We start from the raw sequence: 21,126 nt of genomic DNA, 5'->3' as shown, positions 1-21,126 counted from the left end.
CAATCTTATTAATCTTGTTGGCTACAGAACTATCCCTTCATATGGACAGAGGCTTGTTTTAACTCAACCGTTTCCATAGTGTTGAGCATTTAGGGGTTTTCAGTTGGGCAGTATGCATAACTTGAACATGTTTGGACATAAATAATTTTTTAAATTTCTTAATTTTTTAAGATCAATTTCTAGATTCAGAATTATTTTTATTCAAAACAAGATGAAGATTTTCTAAGGTTCTTGGTATACATTGAGAAATTGCTTTCTGAAAATGTTGCAATAATTTATATACCAATCAGTAGTATAGAAAAGTGCTCATCTCTTTGTACTGTTGCCACAATTTAAGATTATTACAATTTTGTATTATTTGCTAATTAAATGGGATAAAATTGGATTTTGTTATTGTTTTGATTTTTACTTATTTGATTATTAGTGAGTTTGAACGCTTTTTATATATTTTAATCATTTAAATACCATTTTTGTCACTTTTCTATTTATTAACTTTGCTCAGCCGTCAATTGTTAGAAAATGGCCCATGAACAAAGAAGAAGTACAGCTGATTCTCATTATTCATGGTAGTTGTGTTCTATAAAGTTGCAGCAAACACCAAATTAGCAAATACTGAACCACTGCTCCTAGGAGAAATACAGGGCTAGGTTTCTAGGAGCCTCTAGTCATAAGATTTTCATTCACTGATCAATACATACCTTGTTTAGTGTGTTTCTATTTCAAAACACCTTATATAATATTTATTGTTGATTGATTAACATTAAACTCATGGCCAAAAGCACTGTGACTCACGCCCGAACAAAGCTCATTAACACGTGTATATTTTCTCTGTAAGGTACATCACAGCCTTGCACTTAGGAATACTAGAGAACATTTCAGCACTACGCTTCGGGGCCATTTTAAACAGCAAAATGACCAACAAGAAGCCCCAAAGTGCAAATCCTGTGGCACTAAACATACTACGTGAAGGATGCATGTTTACACTAGGAGAGCTGAAACAGAGAGTCAGGCAGTCCCCTTGTTCAGTCTCAGCTGACAACATGAGGCTACTCAAACTTTTCACTGCTCTGGGCATGTCTATGAATGACCATGAAAGTGCCATGAGTATTGATTGGAGGTTACAAATAAGTTTCAGCAAGTAGGCAAATTCACAAGTACAGAATCCATGAATAATGAGGACTGACTGTATCTTCATATCTTCGTGATCTGGCCACAGATAAATGGTGATAAATATGGGTGAGTAAAGAAATGAATAGACAGATAAATGTAAATCAATTCATGTTGAAGGGAACAAGTAAAAAGAAAAGTGTTCTTTAAATCCTATAATTTTGAAGTATAGACAGGAGTTGCAATACCCACAGCAAGGAGAGAGCAAAACTGAGAATGGCAAAGCAGGTATGCTGACACCTGAGGAGAAAGAGCAGAACAGGGCAATGCAAAGGGCACCAGCGAGAAGCCAGATGGAGCTGAACGTGAGGCTCATTTGCCAGCTTGTGACCTTGGATGAAAACCACTCTGAGCCTCCATTGTCTCCTCCACAAAATCAAGATTAAAATATCCTCCTTAGACTAAATGTCCCTTAGGGGTACCTTTTGTCTTTTATTCAGTGACAGCCCTAGGACTTTGCATAATTCCCAAAATATGTATGTCAGCTATGTCAGATATATATATGTCAGATACTCAATGGCCAAAATGTACCAAAAATGAAAAGAAATATATTTAAAGTTCAGAATATTCTACACTTAAAGTACAGAACAAAGCATTTTCATTGTAAAACACTTGTCCTACAGGACTAGTCCCTGCCAATGAATAGTTAACAAACGTCGATCACTCCATTTCAGACGCTCTACTGCTCTACATAAATGATTTATGTGAATTCAAATTATATGAATGATTTATTAATTTCTTTATTTTTATTTAACAAACATATAGTACTTATTATGCGCCAAGCTTTGTTTAATGCTTGACAAATGTTAATTTGTTTAATCCTTGTAACAACACTATGCCGTAGGTTTTATTATTAAAACTATTTTATACATGAGTCATAGAGGGAGTAAGTAACTCGTCCAAGGTCACACAGCAAGTAAATGGCAGACCCAGGATTTGAACTAAGTGCTTTGGCTCCAGAGTTCATGGTTATAACCTCTACTTTGTCACAGTGGCCCTGGGAGATTCGAGATAAGGAAACAGGGGTTAAGTAACTGACCTAAGTTAGCAATGAACCTGCTGGTGTGTCTGACTCCAAAGCCTGTGTCATTAGGATTTATAGCTCAAGGCCACTAGCATTCTGGTGATAAAACAGCAGAGGCTTACAATGGCTTACTACCTGTGTTGCTTCTAACGGCTTCTAAAACACAAACAACTTGCTTTCTCTCTTCCTGGTTTCTTAATAATGCGGCTAGATTGTCATTGCCCTAATTCTAGATTTTTTTCTGAGTCCTGAGAGCAGGTGTTCATGGAATATAAGAAGGAAGAAAAAAGAGTATTAGCCCATTCCGGAACTAAGGAAGGGAGGCAGGATATTGTCAAGATTAACAGCTTGAGCTATGGACTGACACTATCTGAATTCAGATCAGGCTTCCCTGCTACCGGCTGTGAGGTTTTCGTAAACCACTTCACCTCTCTGGACCTCAGTTTTAGCCACAAAATTGAACAGTTCTACCTATTCAAACCATGCTTGTATTGGTGTGAGGATTCAATGAATTACTACCTATAAAGCAATAAGAAAGGTCCTTGGCACACGGTGAATACACAAATAAAACTTCAATAATAGAAGCAACATTTTAAAATTATCCAAGTTTGTCTTTTACAATTTCACCTCTTATGTACTAGTAAGTTTCCAAACTTTGTGATTGCACACCTTTATCATTAAAATTGGCATATGTACAAACATCCTTACTTTATGTATAGATTATCGAAATGTGTAGCAATAGATTGTAGTAACAGATTGCATGAAATTTTAAACTAGATAACAGCAACAGTTCACCAAGTCCTGGTTTATCTTTCCCTAATATGCCTAAGCTGCCCTGGGGCACCCTGGATCCTTGTACCCAGACCTCCCCTCCCCAAAGAGTTCTTTGCTCAAAGCTACCTATGGCCTCCTCTAGTCTTTCTTAATTTCAATGACTTGTAAAAGAAAAAGGGGTAACTTCTTCTGTTGATGGAAAGTAATTATATCCATTACCATCTGGGAACAATAATAGTCCCTTAACTCTTCCAAGATTATTCACATACTCAAAAAACATCCTACGTTATCCCTACTGAATTCTTGATCAAAGGCCAGAAGTCTGGGGGTCAAGGCAGGGTCTACCTCAAATTGATTCTGCTTCTCACATTTTTCCTTTTGCCAACTCCCAGCACCAACTCCCTTTGGTGAATGAATTGGTCTGTGGCAGGGGTTGGAGATGAGTATTTTGCGTGTGAAAGTCACTTAAAACTTGGACTTAGCAACATTGAAGACCACATATACATGAGAGGGAGGTCAGGGAACTGGTTAGTGGAAGATGCTGAGAACCAAGATTCCAAGTTTGAGTTCACTCCAGACAATAAAAGAAACATAGAAATCATTGAGAAGTGGTGCTCTTGAAGATAGAAGAGGCTGAATCCTGCTTTTATTAAACACAGTATACTCATTCCGCTCATTTTTTCTCTTCCATCCCAAGGAATATAAAATCCTAAAATGTAGAAGGAAAAGAAACCTTTTTACACCTTTGCTTCTCCCTTACATAGCCCGAACCTGAGGTCACATTTAGCTTTGGAAAAAATATTTCTTGTAACAACCCATATGTCATAAGAGTAGCATAGGAAAGGGAAAACATAGATCCCAAAAGGAGGACTGTTTCTATACCTCCAGAGGTACCTGAGAACATGTATGGATACACACAGTTGGCCCCCCATATCCATGGATTCTGCATCTGCGGATTAAACCAATGAATGATCAAAAATATTCAGAAAAAAATTCCAGAAAGTTTCAAAAAGAGAAACACGAATTTGCCATGCTCTGGCAAATATTTATATAATATTTACATTGTATTTACAATAATCTACATAGCATTTACATTGTATTAGCTATTATAAGTAAGCTTGAGATGATTTAAAGTATACAGGAGGATGTACATAGGTTATGTGCAAATATTATACTAATTTATATAAGGGACTTGCGTATCCATGGGCTTTGTTTCTATGGGGGGTCCTAGAACCAATTTCCCATGGATACTGAGGGACACCTGTATTCCCTTACATGCCCCATAGATGTGATAGCAAATCGTAACTGGTACCACTCCTGGGGGCTGCCAAAATCATTCCCAAGAACTTTGGACTTATTCTCTCCTTTGGCAAGATGTTTGCAAAGGGAGGTATCTGTGAGCTATGAAGAGACCGAGAGGAACAATGCTATACTTTACAGGAATAAAACTACCTCACGAAGCATTCTCTAGGAAACTCTTTAGTTCATAGACTCTTTATAGGGAAAATTGTTTCTTTATGTGTTTTGAATATTGCTTTCACATACTAAGTAATAAATAGTTATGATGTAGGTGCTTATGAAATTTTTATTTTGCAAGAATTACAGAGTTTAATAAAAGTAGAACCCTATCAATAAATTCCCCTCATTCATTAAAAAACTATGTATTAAATATATCCCCACACTATTCTAGGTGCTTGGGATATATGAATGAACAAAATAAATAAAAAATCTGTTGGGAGACCCTTGCCAAGAATGCACTGCCCTGTCTCCTCTATACCTGGGCCATTTCTCAGTGTTGAATTTGTAGCAGGCAGCCCTGAAGGATGAGGTAATGTCTCCTTCCTTCCAGACAAAGAGCAGGCTTGCTTACTGCTTACTAAAAAAACAGTGGGTTCCCAAACTTACTATGCTTTCGGTACAATGCAAACCTACTGTGCATGTAGCATCTATTTGACCCCTCCACATTGCCCCCATAGAATCTGGGGGACAAGGAGTACCAACAAGAACAAGATGCTCATGTTGCTTGCTGTACTGTGAACAATGAAGTAGTTTGTTTCTGATCCAGAAACTCATGTTTTTGCCTCCATCTGCAAAACGTTAACAAGATAACTCTTTAGTGTCAAGGTAAAATCGTCCCAGAGAATACAAATCTCTGCCTTCATTCAATTTACATTCTAGCCCATATTGTATCAATTCTATCTTGCTTTCATATTTCAATAAAAGTTTAAATCCGGCCTTCCCTGGTGGTGCAGTGGTTGAGAGTCTGCCTGCCGATGCAGGGGACACAGGTTCGTGCCCCGGTCCGGGAAGATCCCACATGCCGCGGAGCAGCTGGGCCCGTGAGCCATGGCCGCTGAGCCTGCGCGTCCGGAGCCTGTGCTCCGCAACGAGAGAGGCCACAACAGTGAGAGGCCCGCGTACCGCAAAAAAAAAAAAAAAAAAATTTAAATCCTCCTTGCTTCCTTCTGCAACTTTTCTCAGGAGCTCATCAACCATGGTTTTTACTTATGTTTAATCATCACTATCAACAAAAAGAGAAAAATTAGATGACTTAGAATATGGATGTTATTATAAAATTTCATAGGAAATTATAAATCTTGTGCAATATGATATTTTAAGGTAAGTAACTACTTTAAGGTGAAGATAACAATTTAAATACTAAGAGACAGAATTGTTTTGTAGATCTATCACTAATGAACTGCTAAAGGCACGAATTTCAATCCTGTTTTTGCCAGAGGTCAATATCAATTAGTGATATATATATATATATATATTTTTTTTTTTTTTTTTTTGGTACGCGGGCCTCTCACTGTTGTGACCTTTCCCGTTGCGGAGCACAGTCTCCGGATGCACAGGCTCAGCGGCCATGACTCATGGGCCCAGCTGCTCCACGGCATGTGGGATCTTCCCGGACCGGGGCACGAACCCGTGTCCCCTGCATCGGCAGGTGGACTCTCAACCACTGCGCCACCAGGGAAGCCCCGTCCAGTTAGTGATATTTTATCAACAGGATTTCTCTTTCAAAACCGTTTTATAATATTCAGATAACTCTTTCCCTTGCCAGCTACTTGCTTTTTAGAGATGGGTTTACCAACTCATTATTAATGGATTATTTAGAGGTTTATTATGGTGCCAGGGTTTGTTTTGTATGTTAGGTCTAGTGAAATGTAAAATATAGCATATTTCAAATGGTTTGTTAATACAGAAGTTATGTGTACCCTCAAGCCATGAGGGCGATGTGTCCCCTCTTCAGTATATAATGGTTTTTATTGAAAGGTGTCTCTAGAAAATAAAGTGAATAGAAATTAGTGAGGAAGGAAGACACTGACCACGAGGCTTTAGGGGAAAACTGTCAAATGTCATCTTATCATTTAAAATTAAGCAAAATATATTTAGGAAATGTATATGTTTACTTATTTAGCCCATAGTTCAGTTATTCATTCATCGAATTTAGTGACGCAGACATTTATCAAGTGAGTCCTCGATGCCCAGCTCTGTGCTGTACGCTGAGGGTTCCCCAGGGAGCAAAATGCAGTCGTTGCCCCCTAGGTCCTTACCAGGCAGTTGAGGAGAAACGCACACTCATATTATCTGTATCAAGGCAGCGATGTTCTGAAAATGTGTAGAAAGAGCATTTACCTCATCTTAAGGATTCTATGAAAGTCTTCCTGAAGTTGACATTTGAGCTGAGTCTCAATTTATTTTTCTAGTATTGTTAGATATTGGGTAGTAATTTTATGCCAGACGTGATACTTTAGAGATTTCCTTATTCGAAGTTTTAAAAAGTGTTAAAACAGACAAGGAGGAGATTATGAGAACTTGAAGAATATGCTCAATCAAAAAATATATATGTTTGTAGAAAAATCATAAAGTTTTTCTTTTCTTTTCTTTTCTTTTCTTTTTTTTTTTTTTGACGTTTACAAGCCTCCCAAATCACTCATTGACAACCAGGAAACAGAAGGCACCTCAGTAACCCCAGCTGCCCCCCTCCCAGCTGCCTTCCCAGCCTCTGCTTTAATCCCAACTCTGCAGCCCTGGATCTCTTTTTGAAATTTAGCATTTCTAACATATGGAGCCAATAATACAGCATTGATGAATTTCTTCCTTTTATGTTTTTAATGATTTGGATTTTTATTGGGGGTAAGTATAATAAAGACTTTTTAGGCCTAAGGGTAAAAAAAAAAAAAAGGTGATTCCAGATTTCATCCTTCCTGGGAAAGTTCAAAGTTCAAGTGTACTATCTTTGACCCAGTGTTGTTCTCCAGAATGACTTGCTCTTAGAAGAGTTTTGTTGCTCTTGTTGTTTTAGAGGATTTTGCTTTGTTTTGTTGTCATTATTCAGTGATGTTCTGACCTGGATTGTCAAGATATGTGAGGCTTGATGGGGCTGTATTGTTGGATCAGATGAGATACTGTGTGGGAAAGTCATTGAGCAGGTGGGAAGTGCTGTTTAATCCTTCTAACAGGAGAGGCTCATGGTGGTACTGAGAAAATGTAAAAAGCAGCAAAACAGGTTAGTAGAGCCAAAGAATAGCAAATGTCTCCTTCTGTCACTGTGTGAGCATTTTAATCAAATGACCTGCCTCATGCAGCTTTATTTTGCATTGAGATATTCTATATCCCCAAAATATTTCTCCAGTGGTGGTAATGAATTGCATTGCCCTCTCCGTTGTAAGAGCGTGGGTATTCTGCTGCGGAGCCATATGGTTCCCATTTATTTTAATGTGTCTTTGACATCAGGAGAATTGCTGAGACAGCAGAGGAAAGTGCTTACAACTTGGACTGCAGCCAGAACTGCGAATATTTATGTTTAGTAATGACTACCTTTTTTTCCCAATTAAAGAAACGGTATAGTCTTAAGATGGTATCCATGTTGAGATTTTAATAAAGTGAGAGTTTAAGTTTATATATTTTGGAAATAGCTGTTACTTTAGTAGCAGAGAAATGTATTTCTTAAGCATGAAGTTTTAGGGTTTAATTGCACATATGAGAGATGAAAGGAACAAGCTGGGAAGTAGGTGGTACTTATTTTCTCACTGATAATAAAGAAACACACTTTTTGCTTGGTTTAACAGCAATACCAAGATAGTAGTCTGCATATGTGATGCTTTCCATCTGTGATTCCTAAGGCTTTTAACAAAGGTAATTATTTCTGATAATATTCCTGTGAGGTAGATAAACATAATTCTGAAAATACTAATGACTGAGAAATGAAGGTGCCCATTAATCTAATCTGTATAATGGAGATCAGCAAGTTTAGAATTCAGATTTTGATTTAAGTACATTATCTAACAATTTACTATTTTCCAGGTATCAGGATAGGATAATATTTTCTCTAATTCATTAGTAATACTGTATGCTTATAATAAAGAAGCATTCTTTAAAAATGAGAAGACAGTAAAGCCCTCAGTAATAATGAATGTTCCATATGTAAATGTTAATATCAGCTCTGTAGAAATCTTAGGTTCCTTGTAAAATTTTAATGTTATCTAAAAGAATATACATAGTGTGAACAGAGAAAAGAGGTGATAATAATGTTGATCACAATTCTGTGAAACTGTTCTCACTAGTAATAAGGTCAGATGGCCAGTTGAATATATGGAACAGGAAAGAAATTTCCCAACTTCCAGTCTGTTTGGGGCAGAACTGAACAGAATGCAGGGCCCAGATTTAGCAAAACACTTTAATATTATACTGTCTTTCGAATATTTTGCTTAAGGATTTTAATGTGCAAACTTTAAGTGACGTATCATATAAACACACAATTTATCATATAAAGACCAGAAGGAAGACTTTATGTCAAATATAGAATTAAAACTCCAAGATTCATGATGCCGAGTACTATTTGATGGATGAATTGATGAAAAAGGAAAATTAGAATGAAACTTGGTAGATCGCTCAGTTAGTGGTGCTATTTTAATCTACGGTTTAATCTAAATTTGTTTTAGTTTAACAATTCACCATCCCCAGTATTAACTGCATTTGATGTTGATGGCTAGCGCTTTCTAAGTCACATCACATTTTCAGTGGAACAGCAGTTTAATGTAAGCAGGAGAGGGTCAGTGCTAAGTCAACTATATATTAAGATTATATAAAAGAGAGAACATGATTTCTTTTTAAAATTTTGTTCTTTCCATTTTTAAAACAATTTTATTGGAGTATAGTTGATTTAAAATGTTGTATTAGTTTCAGGAATACAGCAAAGTGAATCAGTTATACATATACATATATCCATTCTTTTTCAGATTCTTTTTCCATATAGGTTATTACAGAATATTGAGTAGAGTTCCCTGTGCTATACACTAGGTCCTTACTAGTTTCTCCCAATTTTTTAATTTCAAGTTTATAACTCCAAACTATTGTATTTATTCCTTTTGTCCTAACAAGTATGAGAACAAAATGACCTCCTCCCTATTTTTTTAGATTACTCACAAGAATTAGGGGGAAAGTGCAGGGGGCACCTTTAATAAATAAAAATGTGTGAATGAAAAACAGCTAGTTCTGAGAAATGACCAACCACTCCTTGTGAGTTAATCATCTTAATTATTTATGACATCAAAGCTGGAAGGTCGAAGCTTGCACTTAATTTTTATATGCCGCTTTCTGAATTTACATCAAAATCCTGGGCAATAAACCTTATTTTTTTTCAGGCTGAGGATTGCAAGTAGATGATTACACTATTAAACCACCCCTATAATTGCAGTGTGCTGCGTGGCCTGGGCTGTAGCTGTCAGGAGAGACTCAGGAGAGAGCTGGTTCCCTCCACACAGATCTCGTGCTTGCTTGTGTGGACGCAGCTGACAGACTCAGTGGATGACGACGTGACATGAATGTTCATGATCCAAAACAAAGCTTTAGCCTCAAGGGTCATCTTTTTATATTATTTCTCTTCTTGTTAATTTTTTTTTGCTTAAATGCATATACAATATTTTTACATATCTTGATAGAAAATGTATTATCACACAGTCTTATGTGAGAGGGTTTTTTGTTTTGTTTTTGTAAACTAAGGATTTAACCAAAAGGGTCTCATCTTGAATTATTTCACTCAGAAGCTGCAATGAACAAAAGACATTATTAGTCTCAAAAGTAATCCATTGGTGAATATTTTCATCTTGTTATAGGATGGAAAATACTTATGGTTAAACTACCTAATCTTGTCTACAAATTATAAACCTAGTCCTCTACAGAAGGACTGACATCAGAATGAAGACGACTGGTTCTTATGTATGTCTATCATATTTTATATTCTCCAGTCTATTTGCTGCTTTACTAATACATAAATTGGTTGGTTGGGTCGAGATGGGGAAGAATGGCATTTAGGAGCTGGAGAGACAGATGCGCTACAATTTGAAAAGCATTTAGAGCTATCATTCACACTATAGGAAACCAAATACAAATTGAGACTTGATAACTTGAGCATCACTTCAAGTTGGAGCTACTCTTCCTTGATTTTTGCTTTTGAATGCTGCTTTCATAGAAATAAAGTCAGTAGTAGAAGAAAAACAAGCCGCTGGTTTGCTCTTTGATGGATTCTGACATTTTCTTACACTTAACTGACTGTCTCAGTTCTGATGAAATTTTGGGAAATGCAAAGCACTTCAATTCCAAAATATTGGGAATACCCCAATATTGTCTCTAACATGTTCAGTGTTTGGGAAAGTCTCTTTCTTTCCTTTGTGATTGTTTCTGCCTGCGTTATATCCTTCATAACTGAGTATAAAGTAACATACTGAGTATAAAATACCATAACATTGATTTGGCCATCACTTTATGTTACATACTTAGGGTAATTTGGATTTTGTTCATGACTGGAAGGAAAATATTCCCAATTAGTCTTTACTTTCATTTTGCCTCTCATTTACCCATGCCTTAAGATATTTCCTTCTTATCAGTCTTTTGGAATTGCTCCCACTAAAATGATTTACTACGGCCCTAAGTACCTTACTTGAGCAAAGTAACAAAATAAACACAACTGGGGCAAATATATTTGAGAAACTTGAGAATGTGACTTAAAGGAATAAAAGGGGACAATTAGAACAAGAAGGGATTGCTTTTGATAGCAAAATTGCCTTCATTTTCAAAGGAACTATTCCTGTGTTTCTTGGTTACTAGATCCATTTTCACTCCTTACTTGTGGTTAAGATTTGAGACCATGTGTGTGACACCATGATCAAGAGGGGCCAACCTTGACAATCACGTCAAGCTGGAGAAGATGTGAAAATATGATCACAGGAAATTTTCAGAAGTCACTTGTGAAGACTGAGGACATTTTTTTTTAGTCTTAATAATTTTAAACATTGGAAATTGATATAATATCTAAGCTGTTATGCTAATTTCTATGCAAAATATTTTCTGATGAAACTGGATTTTCTGTTTGAAAGCTAGTTTTCATGCATGATTTCGTAACTGATTTGATCTTGATTTGTTCTTCAAAAGGTAAGAAACAACATGCATACTTTCAGAGCCCCTGACTAATTTGGTCTGTATGATGCAAAAACACAAGTTTTTATTGCCCAGGATTTACCAAGATAAACAAATTAATTTCAGCAATCTTACTTTGCTTCTACGGAATTTCCCCCAAATAAATGAAAAATAGACTCAAAATATTGACTTACAAATCACCTGGTATTTTCCTTTTGAGCATAGCACATAGAAGTATGCTATTAACTTCAGACCCAAATGGTAGAGTTAATATTTTCCACAATTTACCCCTTGTTTAGCATCAGACTGGACCATAAACTCTCAACCTCCACGTGCCAACTTTAGTGCCAAAATACATAGTTCTGTTTACTGCTTTCTGCCTTTCCAGCTATACCAGGGCTTTGCTGATAGCTGTTGACACTAAAAGAGCCAGGTGTGCCTTAGGAGGGTAACTAGATTGCTGCATTGGCCCCAGAGTGGCTGCACTATGGCTTCCATTTTTTCTTAAGTTATTTTATTGAAGTGTAGTTGATTTACAATGCTGTGTTAATTTCTGCTATACAGCAAAGTGATTCAGTTATACATATACATATATATATTCCTTTTCATATTCTTTTCCATTATTGTTTATCGCAGGATACTGAATATAGTTCCCTGTGTTCTACAGTAGGACCTTGTTGTTTATCTATTCTATATATAGTAGTTTGCATCTGCTAATCCCAAGTGGCTTCCATTTTTAATCCACTCTGATCATGAACTCTTTATTATAATGTATGGTACAGCTTATTTTATTTTATCTACTTACATTCTGACCCTGCCATTGTGAATTAGTCAGTTTCTCAACTCTCTTCTTCACTTATTTTTAAAAGCATTTTTTAAGGTTGGGTAGCGTCTTCAGATGGCTAATGTCAGTTACTCTGTGCCTTTTATTCCTTTAATTTACAAGGGTCAATATTATCTCCATAATATGTGATCATTTTACAGCAACACCAGTATGCCCTGTTGTACCACCATAATGGTGGTCCCAAAAGCTGTGTGCTGGGCAGGATATATAGTACTGTTGCATTTAGACACTTCTGCTTCAGGATGGTAATGGTGAATGGGATAAAAGAAGAGGAGCTGAGAGGCAACAAAAACTTAGCCTTGTGTATGAAAACAGACTAGTTCTTTTTCAAAGCAGTAATGAAAGCCACCTTCTCCTTCTTCTTTCTTCTTGCTCTTGACCTCACGGTAGTAAAATGAACCCTGAACTCTGTAGAGACACAAAGTTGAGTTCAATCATTCTGTAAAGGGCACAAATTACTAGGTAGATATATCAGGGAGGTTTCGGATTCCCTAAGGCAGATGTGCTGAGTGAATTTAATCTGTTTTTCCCAGGCTTGAAGAACACAGACTCCTTTTTGATAACTTCATTCTGTGATGTTAGTCAAATCGGGGCCTGGAGACAGGAGATAGCCCACAAGAGCCCATTCTGGGACTCCAATTCAATCATCAGAAGAGAGACGTGAGTGGCTCCTAAGTTTAGGAAAGCCACACTTAAAATATCCTTCATAAGGCTGATCTTGTGGCATTTCAAAGCCTTCCTCTTAAATATATCCCATAGGCTTTTTGATCATTGTTTCTACAGTGCTATTTATAACATGCAAGTGCTAAAACAAGTATAAGCACATGTTTGAATTATAAACCCTAGTGGGTAGGAGGAAGCACTAATCCTAGTGCACTTTGACAGTGTTAGAAATGCCAAGAGCCCAGGTAAAGGGCTTCTGCTCTCTGCAACTATTGTCTTCTTCCAAGCCTTGTAAAAACATCTCTTAACTGTCTTTTGGGGAAAGTGTAATCTGGCTTTTGGTGAAAGGATGGTACGATAGATTCATCCAGAAGGTTGAAGAATTTTTTTTTTTAAATAAATTTATTTTTGGCTGCGTTGGGTCTTTGTTGCTGCGCGCAGGCTTCCTCTAGTTGCGGCAAGCCGGGGCTACTCTTCAGTTCGGTGTGCAGGCTTCTCATTGTGGTGGCTTCTCTTGTTGCGGAGCATGGGCTCTAGGTGTGCGGACTTCATAAGTTGTGGCATGTGGGCTCAGTAGTTGTGGTGCCCAGCCTTATTTGCTCCGTGACATGTGGGATCTTCCTGGACCAGGGCTTAAACCCATGTCCCCTGCATTGGTAGGCAGATTCTTAATCACTGCTCCACCAGGGAAGTCCATGAAGAATTCTTATAATCTAAAAATACAGGTACAAAATCTAAGTAAATTTTTTTAAAAGGAAATTTGTCTAGAGTACTATGAATTGTCTAAAAAATAAGTAATAAAATTATCAGAGGTGTTTATAGTAATTATTTTAAACGAGTACATTAAAATGTTTTTATTTCATTTGTAAATTATGGCCTTGAAAGATAATGTCTTCAGGGCATCATTTGTATGATACTAAGAGTAAATTAGGTTGAAAGTTATCACCCAAAAAGCAGAGTCTCTAGCCTGCTGTAAGGTGGTGACGGATGAGGCTGTCAGATAGGGTAGCAGATTACTGGGCAGATTATTGAATTTTGCTTTTTACAGTGATCTTTTACATTTTGACAAATTCTTCTCTGTTTTGAGATGATTTAAACATACAGTTATGAAGCAGATCAGAGCTTCTAAATCTAAGTTGAAAATTGTCACTGCTGCCAGGAGTACAAGCATTTTGCCGTGAACGTGTACATAAATAAATGGGAGAACTACGTACATGCTTGAAATTTGCTTCCTGGCAATCTCTTCTGGAGAGGTAAAGCAATAAAGAGGAGAGAAAGTTGGGAAAGCTAAATTCTTGCCCAAATGTCCTACTTCTCTTGCTCTGTAATCTTTTGAGTCTGTTTCTTCTGTCTGAGTTTCTCATCACTGGAAGTGGAAGTTCCATACAGGCAGGGATCACCATCTGTTTTTTTCACCAGTATGTCCAATCATTTAGAAAGTGCCTGGCATACAGTAGGCCCTTGGTTTATATTTATCGAATTAGTAAATCCTTGAAATGAGATGTATCATAGCACCTCTCTGTATTTGGCTTGAGAGTTTTATGGGGGAAAAATGAGATAAATGAACTTGAACCCCTTGAAAGAATATTCTTATATAAATCCAAAGTGATGCTGTATTCACTTTTCTTTCATTGCTTATACAGCCTTCCAAATAGAAATCATCTTTGGTCTACAAATAACAAATTTTGGGAGGATGTGGAGAAAAGGGAACCCTTGTACACTTTTGGTGGGAATGTAAATTGGTGCAGCTACTGTGGAAAACAGTATGGAAGTTTCTCAAAAAAAAAAAACTAAAAATAGAACTACCATATGAACTGGGTATATATCCAAAAAAACCAAAAACCCTAATTCGTAAAGATACATGCACCCCAATGTTTATAGTAGCTTTATTTATAATAGCCAAGGTATGGAAACATCCTAAGTGTCCATCAACAGATGAATGGATAAAGAAGCTGTGGTATATATATATGATGGAATACTAGTCAGCCATAAAAAAGAACAAAATTTTGCCATTTGCAGCAACATGGATGGACTTGGAGGGCATTATGCTAAGTGAAATAAGTCAGACAGAGAAAGATAAGTACCATATGATATCACTTGTATGTGGAATCTAAAAAATACAGCAAATTAGTGAATATAATATAAAAGAAGCAGACTCACAAATATAGAGAACAAACCAGTGGTTGCCAGTGGGGATGGGGGGAGGGACAATAAAAGGATGGGAGAGTGGGAGGTATAAACTATTGAGTGTAAAATGGGTGCAAGGATGTATTGTACAACGCAGGGAATATAGCCAATATTTTGAAATAACTGTAAATGGGAAGAAACATTTAAAAAGTGTATAAAAATAAAACAATTTTTAAAAAGAGATATACAACCCCCCCCAAAAAAAGTCATCTTTGGAGTCTGCAGCAGTTGACATCTACCAGAAGCAATGGGACACCAAATCTCAGCCTTGTTCAGCTCCCTTAGCATGACCTCAGCTCTCTACTGTGAAATGATGGTTAAAAGACTGGGCTCTTGAATAATGAATCCCAGTTTCACCACTAGTTATATGACCTTGGCCATGTTATTTAACCTTTGGTGGATTGGTTTCCTCAAATGGAGACATGGGTAATTTCAACACAAGGAGTTATAAGGATAAGACGAGATAATTCATGTAAAGTTCTCTGCATAGTCCATAAATGTTAGCTCATATATGTATTTTTTTACGTCCAAGGAGTCCATTGTTTCTTTCTGTCTGTTTCATTCATTTCTTTCTTCATGAAAGAAATAACTCAAATTCTGTAAGACTGGGTTACTTCACTACAAAATAAAAAGACTGGGCTAGATGATGTCTAGCATGTCTTCCAACTCCAAAAGGTCAGGATTATAATGTGTAGCTCTCTTTTCCCTCAAATACAGTGTGTATCTCAACCTTCCATGGTGCTGTGTGCATCTTGATTTCCCTGTAACTAGTAATAAAGGTTCTGATATATCTCATGACGTTTTCAATTTTCTCAATGTATACTTGGATTAAAATCCCACTGTCTGTAATGTTATTTATTGGAGTTTTCATCAAATGAAAGCTTGGTTAGATTTAGATTATAAAAATACCTAAATGGTGCCTTTGAGCCTTTTTTGGTGTACATTTTTACTGCTTTCTGGAATTTTCTAAAATTTAGAAACAGACATGGTTTTCATGCCAGATGCCTTCCATATCAAAATAAGAGCCAAAGCGTTTGTAGTATGTGTCTTTTCTGATTATAGTATGCTACGGCTCACGTGAAAACCATAAAAGTAAAACGTAAAAGGTTAGGGGAAATAAGAAATTAAATTGTGCCACTGATCCACAGACGACCGGCAACTTTCCTAAAAGTTTGCATAGACCACCATTATAGAAGGACTTGAAAGTCTAGTCCGCCACAGCTGGAAGAAAATAGAGGAGAGGAAAGAGAAACCGGTGCCAGCTCTGAGAGACCACATTTTTAGTGTCTCCCAGCCAGACAAGGTTGCCCATAGACTGAAGATCATCGAGTGGCAATTTCTAATTCTTCGCCTCCTCTGAAGACTGCTGCCCTGGCTGTTCACCGAACTGTCTCTTTCCCTTTCAGCTTCCTCCATCCTTAAAAGGGAGAAGCGGCTGAGGACGAAGAATGTGCATTTCAGTTGTGTCACCGTGTACTACTTCACCAGGAGGCAGGGCTTCACGAGCGTGCCCAGCCAAGGCGGCAGCACCCTGGGCATGTCTAGCCGTCACAACAGCGTGCGCCAGTACACCCTGGGCGAATTTGCCAGAGAGCAGGAGAGGCTCCACCGCGAGATGCTGAGAGAACACCTCAGGGAGGAAAAGCTGAATTCTTTAAAGCTAAAGGTAAAAAAACCTTAGACGCTCACTTTTTTTTTTTTTGCCAAACCCCCATCCTTACCTCACTTTGGTTGCATTAACCATTTTCATATTTAGATCCACAGATTAAACTGGGCATTTTCCACAACAGACTGTCTGCTGAGGCTTTTTTAAAGCAAAAACAGTATGGTGGCCTGAAAGCAGTGTGGAAAACTTACCTGACATTGTTTACTTATTCATCCTATGAATATTTCTTTAGATCCTAGACCCTGTGCTTGGGCTGGGACTATGTAGTATGAAACATAGATGTGATTCCTTTTCTCCTGGGACTTACGTATCAATAGGAAAGATAAATATTAATCATGTAGACAAAATAAAATCACATCTTCGTGAAGTGCTATGAAGGGGAGTTGCAAGGTGCTATGAAAGTAAGTAACAGGGAATTGATGTGGTCCAGAGGTCAAGGAAGGTTTCCTCAAAGAAGTGATGGTTGAACTGAAATCACACATAGACAGGAAGTGTTGGCGAGAGTGGTTCAGGTGGCAGGGAGAGCTGAAGCTGCCTCATGGCAGGAGGAATCACGGTGAGCACACAGAGCTAGCATGGCTGGAGCAGAGATGAAGAAAGTAGAATAACGTGGTGGGTGGTGGTGGTGGTTGGGCTTTGTAAGTCTGGTTGAGGCATTTTTTTCCTCTTCATCCTGATGCCATCAGAAGTCGTACAGGAGTCTTAAGCGTGGGGTTGGGGGTGGCAGGGTAATGTGATTCAGTTCATGCTATGATGTGAGGATAGTTTCGGGGCAGGGGCAGCCATGTTGGGGGAGCTTATGGAGTCAGACCAGGTAAGAGGCTATTACAGTGGTCCAGGAGAGAGATGATGGTAGGTTAGATTAGACTGATGGCAGAGAGAGGAAGAGAGATGGACAGAGGGAGTAATTTAGGAAATAAAATCGACAGTCCTTGATGATGGGTTGGATTAGGAAGGGAAAGAGGGGGACTGTCAAGAATGACTCCTGAATTTCTGGCTTGCAAAACTAAATGGGTTGTGGGTGATATTACTTTTCTCAATAACAAGGATATGACAAGGAATCCAGGAAGAGAAGCAGGTTCAGGCCGGGGGGGGTGGGGTGGAGGCTGTGCGTGGTGGCTATATAATGAGATCATCTCTATATAATGAGATCATTTTTGGAGATACTGCTTTTGAGAGGCTTTTGAGTTATCAAAGTGATGTCTGGGAGAGGTCCAGGTGGAGATAACTATCGTTGTGCCACCTTAGAGATTAACTGGAGAGAAACACAGCTCAGAAAACCTTTTCCTCAACCGGAGACACTCTTTATGTTTGTATTGAGCCCTCAGCCTGTCAATATGTAGAAAATGCTCTCCCATCTTTATCTAATGAAAAAGGAAATCTTTCTTAGGAAATCCAGAGTGCTAAACATAAAGGATCACTGGTTAAATAGCAGAACCACCATAAGCACATCTGTGTTACCTGTACCTTTAGTTTCCAGTATGAAGTCAGTTGGCAGAGGTGTGATGTGTGTTTCAAAACACCTTGTTTTTATGTATTTTGCAATGTATGCATGTGCTTTGTTCCCAATTTACAAGAAGGCAGTTGCTTAAATGAAGCTAGACACAACCTAGCCTAAAGTGTGCCTTATATTTCCTTTGGTGGTATTTTTGACAGATTTCAATGAAAGTCTCTTAAGATTTTTTGGTAGCAAGACACTGTTACTGTTGTTCTCCATGATTGCTTTGCATGTAGCCTAATTTAATGATAATGCTCAGATTTGCTTCTGAAATCCACCCTCTGCCTTTCTAACCCGCTGCAAACCAACTCTACCCACTACCCAAAGGGTGAAGTCATTCCCCAGATTCAAATATTGGCAGAACAATAGTGATGGCTGCTATTCATTAAGTGATTTTTATTTGCCAGGCATTTTATAAACATTATTTAACCCTAACAAAACCCCACTGGTAGGTAAATTATGAGACCATGTGTACAGCCGAAGAAGAAGAAGCACAAAGATGTTAAGTAACTGGCTCACTCAATAGAAAACTGGTTTTGTTATCCTGTTCCTTACTATTCTAAAATTAATTGATTATTCCCTATAGGCGTTGGGAAAGACAATCTCTGTACCTATAGGGAGTTGTCCCTTTCTGGGGTTTGGTACTGTGTGCAGTGGTTTTTTAACAACTGGGGGACTGTAATTCTATCTGAGAGAAGATTTATTGTGGTGACCTTTGAAGCACATTGTACATTCCATGACTATTAGGGGGAGCTACACACCTGCAGGGTCCTTCCTCCATACCAGGCAATGATATATTCTGATACTATAATTTGTATTCAGTTACTTCTACCCTTTTATTTTTAAAAAGCTAAAGAAGAAGCAAAAAAGAGGCTTCTATTATTGATTCACTTTTGTCATTGTGCTTAGTTTTGGAAGTTGGGAAGACATTCATCCGAGTGGGTATCATGTCTTGGTTTGTCATTGATAACCGAAAACATGCAGCTTTCCCTTTTGGTGAAGATATAAACAAAAGGCATTTGGACATTATCACTCCTTCCAAATGAATATCAAGCAAAAAGATAATGGGATTCTAAGGTGATCTGATCTAAGCCTCACTATACTGAAAGTATTCAAAAACTCGGAAACACATGTCACATAAAACGAATGAAAGATCACGGCAATGTGGACTCACTGGCTAAAAAAATCTGAGGGGAATTAATGAAGGAAAACATATTTTAATTGTGATTCCTCTAGTGTATTAACTTTTATGAGTTTTTAAATATCATTGACTATGCGTGTCTAAGGTTTAACTACCCCAAATCTAACATTAGCTATCCAAAAACATTACCTATCCAAAAATTTCACTCTGATACTTGAAATTTCACTTTTAATGTGACGTTTGTTTTGAAATATACCTCTGGCATAAGCAACGAAATGTGACTAAATTGATTCCATTTTTTGGCTGGAGCAGCAAGAGAGGGTCAGTAGCTGAGAGAGGGGTCCAAAGAGGAAAGGGAGGATTATTAAAGACAAACTTTGCCACTTCGGTTTTGCCTGGAGGTGGCCCTCTGTGGGTGACAGCGAACTGCCCATTGAGTAAGGAAAGAGAAGGCAGCATCTGACAAAAAACATTTTCCAAAGCTCTCAGCATCAAACTTTTTCCTAAGCCCTTGCTAGGAAACTCATTGGACTTGGAACTGGGTAGTTTCCTTCCTACTTACTTCAGAACCAACAGCCCCAGAAGAGTAAGAAGTTTCTCTTTCCATTCTACCTGTGCATCTTTCCAGGGTGTCTCTCTAGGTTCTAAATAGCGAGCGCATTTATACAACAACACCTCCTTCCATGGGGCCTTCATAGTGAAAGGTTAGTAAAAAGAACACAGACACGCATCTTGATGTTTCTTGATGTTTCTTTGGAAACAAAATAAGATAGAAATTTAGCTCTTCATTGTAAAATGTCTTCTTATTTAGTGATTCATCTCTTAATCAAATTATGAGTTAAATATATTAAGAAATAATATATGCAATTAGATTTGTAGAACAAATCCAATTTTATTTTGGGGGTTCAAGTTTTCGTTGTTGGCATTGGTGTTCCAAACATTGCCTAGAAACAATTAATAGAGAAAGCTTATTGAATAAAGTGCATGTTTCTAGAAGAAATAACTAGCTTTAGATTTCTAAATTACAGAGCACAGTACTTTTTCCCTGTCAAGCCCATTCAGACATGTTGTACTCTTCACAGTAATCAATGCAGTCATCTTAATACTATACTTTTTTCCAAATTAAGTACTCAGATTTCATCATCTGTGCCACATTGTTGAACACTTACATTAGACTTTATTCCCATTTCACATGGGTCTGTAAAATGCATTAGGCGGCTATTTGTATGTTTCAAAAGAGCCTTGGCATTCCAATTGCCTCTGGGGTTATATCTTACTGGATTCTCCTACCTTGGTGTAGGAAATGTACCTTAGCTTTCACAGCTTTCACTGGACTCTCTTTCTCAATGTTTTTTCAACATTGATTGTTTTTCCTCTCCTTTCTAAGATCAAGCCTTTCTCTACTCTTGTACCATTTCCAGAGGCTTTCCAAAGTTAATACAGTTTTCTCATGTGTTCCTTGACTAATGCTTGGTTGTTTGCTGTCTTTCTTCATAAAAAAAGTTACCAGATGGTGACTCTTCCTTTAAGGAGCAACCTTGAAAATATCTCTATCTAAATCTCCTTCGCCCCAAATCTTAGATTTATGACTGTGTGTTATTCATTTAGAAATTTACCTGTACAATATTATAATTCTTCCTCTTCACCCCCAGCCCTGCCCCTTGTATCCTCTTAAGAGTCTTGTGATTTAACTAACCTACAGGTAAAGTTCTTAAATACCTAGGAGATAGGAGGGATTAGA

The 21,126-nt window shown here is 37.6% G+C and overlaps 1 protein-coding gene across 1 annotated transcript in view; it reads left to right on the top strand.

Moving 5' to 3' along the window:
• CSRNP3 (cysteine and serine rich nuclear protein 3) overlaps positions 1-21,126 on the top strand; it is a 69,605-nt gene that overhangs the window by 34,493 nt on the left and 13,986 nt on the right. Inside the window, exon 2 of the mRNA XM_022569929.3 lies at positions 16,487-16,746. Coding sequence (XP_022425637.2) covers positions 16,487-16,746 — 260 coding nt within the window. The remainder of the gene's footprint in view (positions 1-16,486; positions 16,747-21,126) is intronic.

The sequence above is a fragment of the Delphinapterus leucas genome, chromosome 8 (genome assembly GCF_059928025.1).
Source record: "Delphinapterus leucas isolate spDelLeu-1000000601 "Yukka" chromosome 8, BTC_Dleu_Yukka2, whole genome shotgun sequence".
Classification (NCBI taxonomy): Eukaryota; Metazoa; Chordata; class Mammalia; order Artiodactyla; family Monodontidae; genus Delphinapterus; species Delphinapterus leucas.
This window is presented reverse-complemented; position numbering and strand designations above follow the sequence as displayed.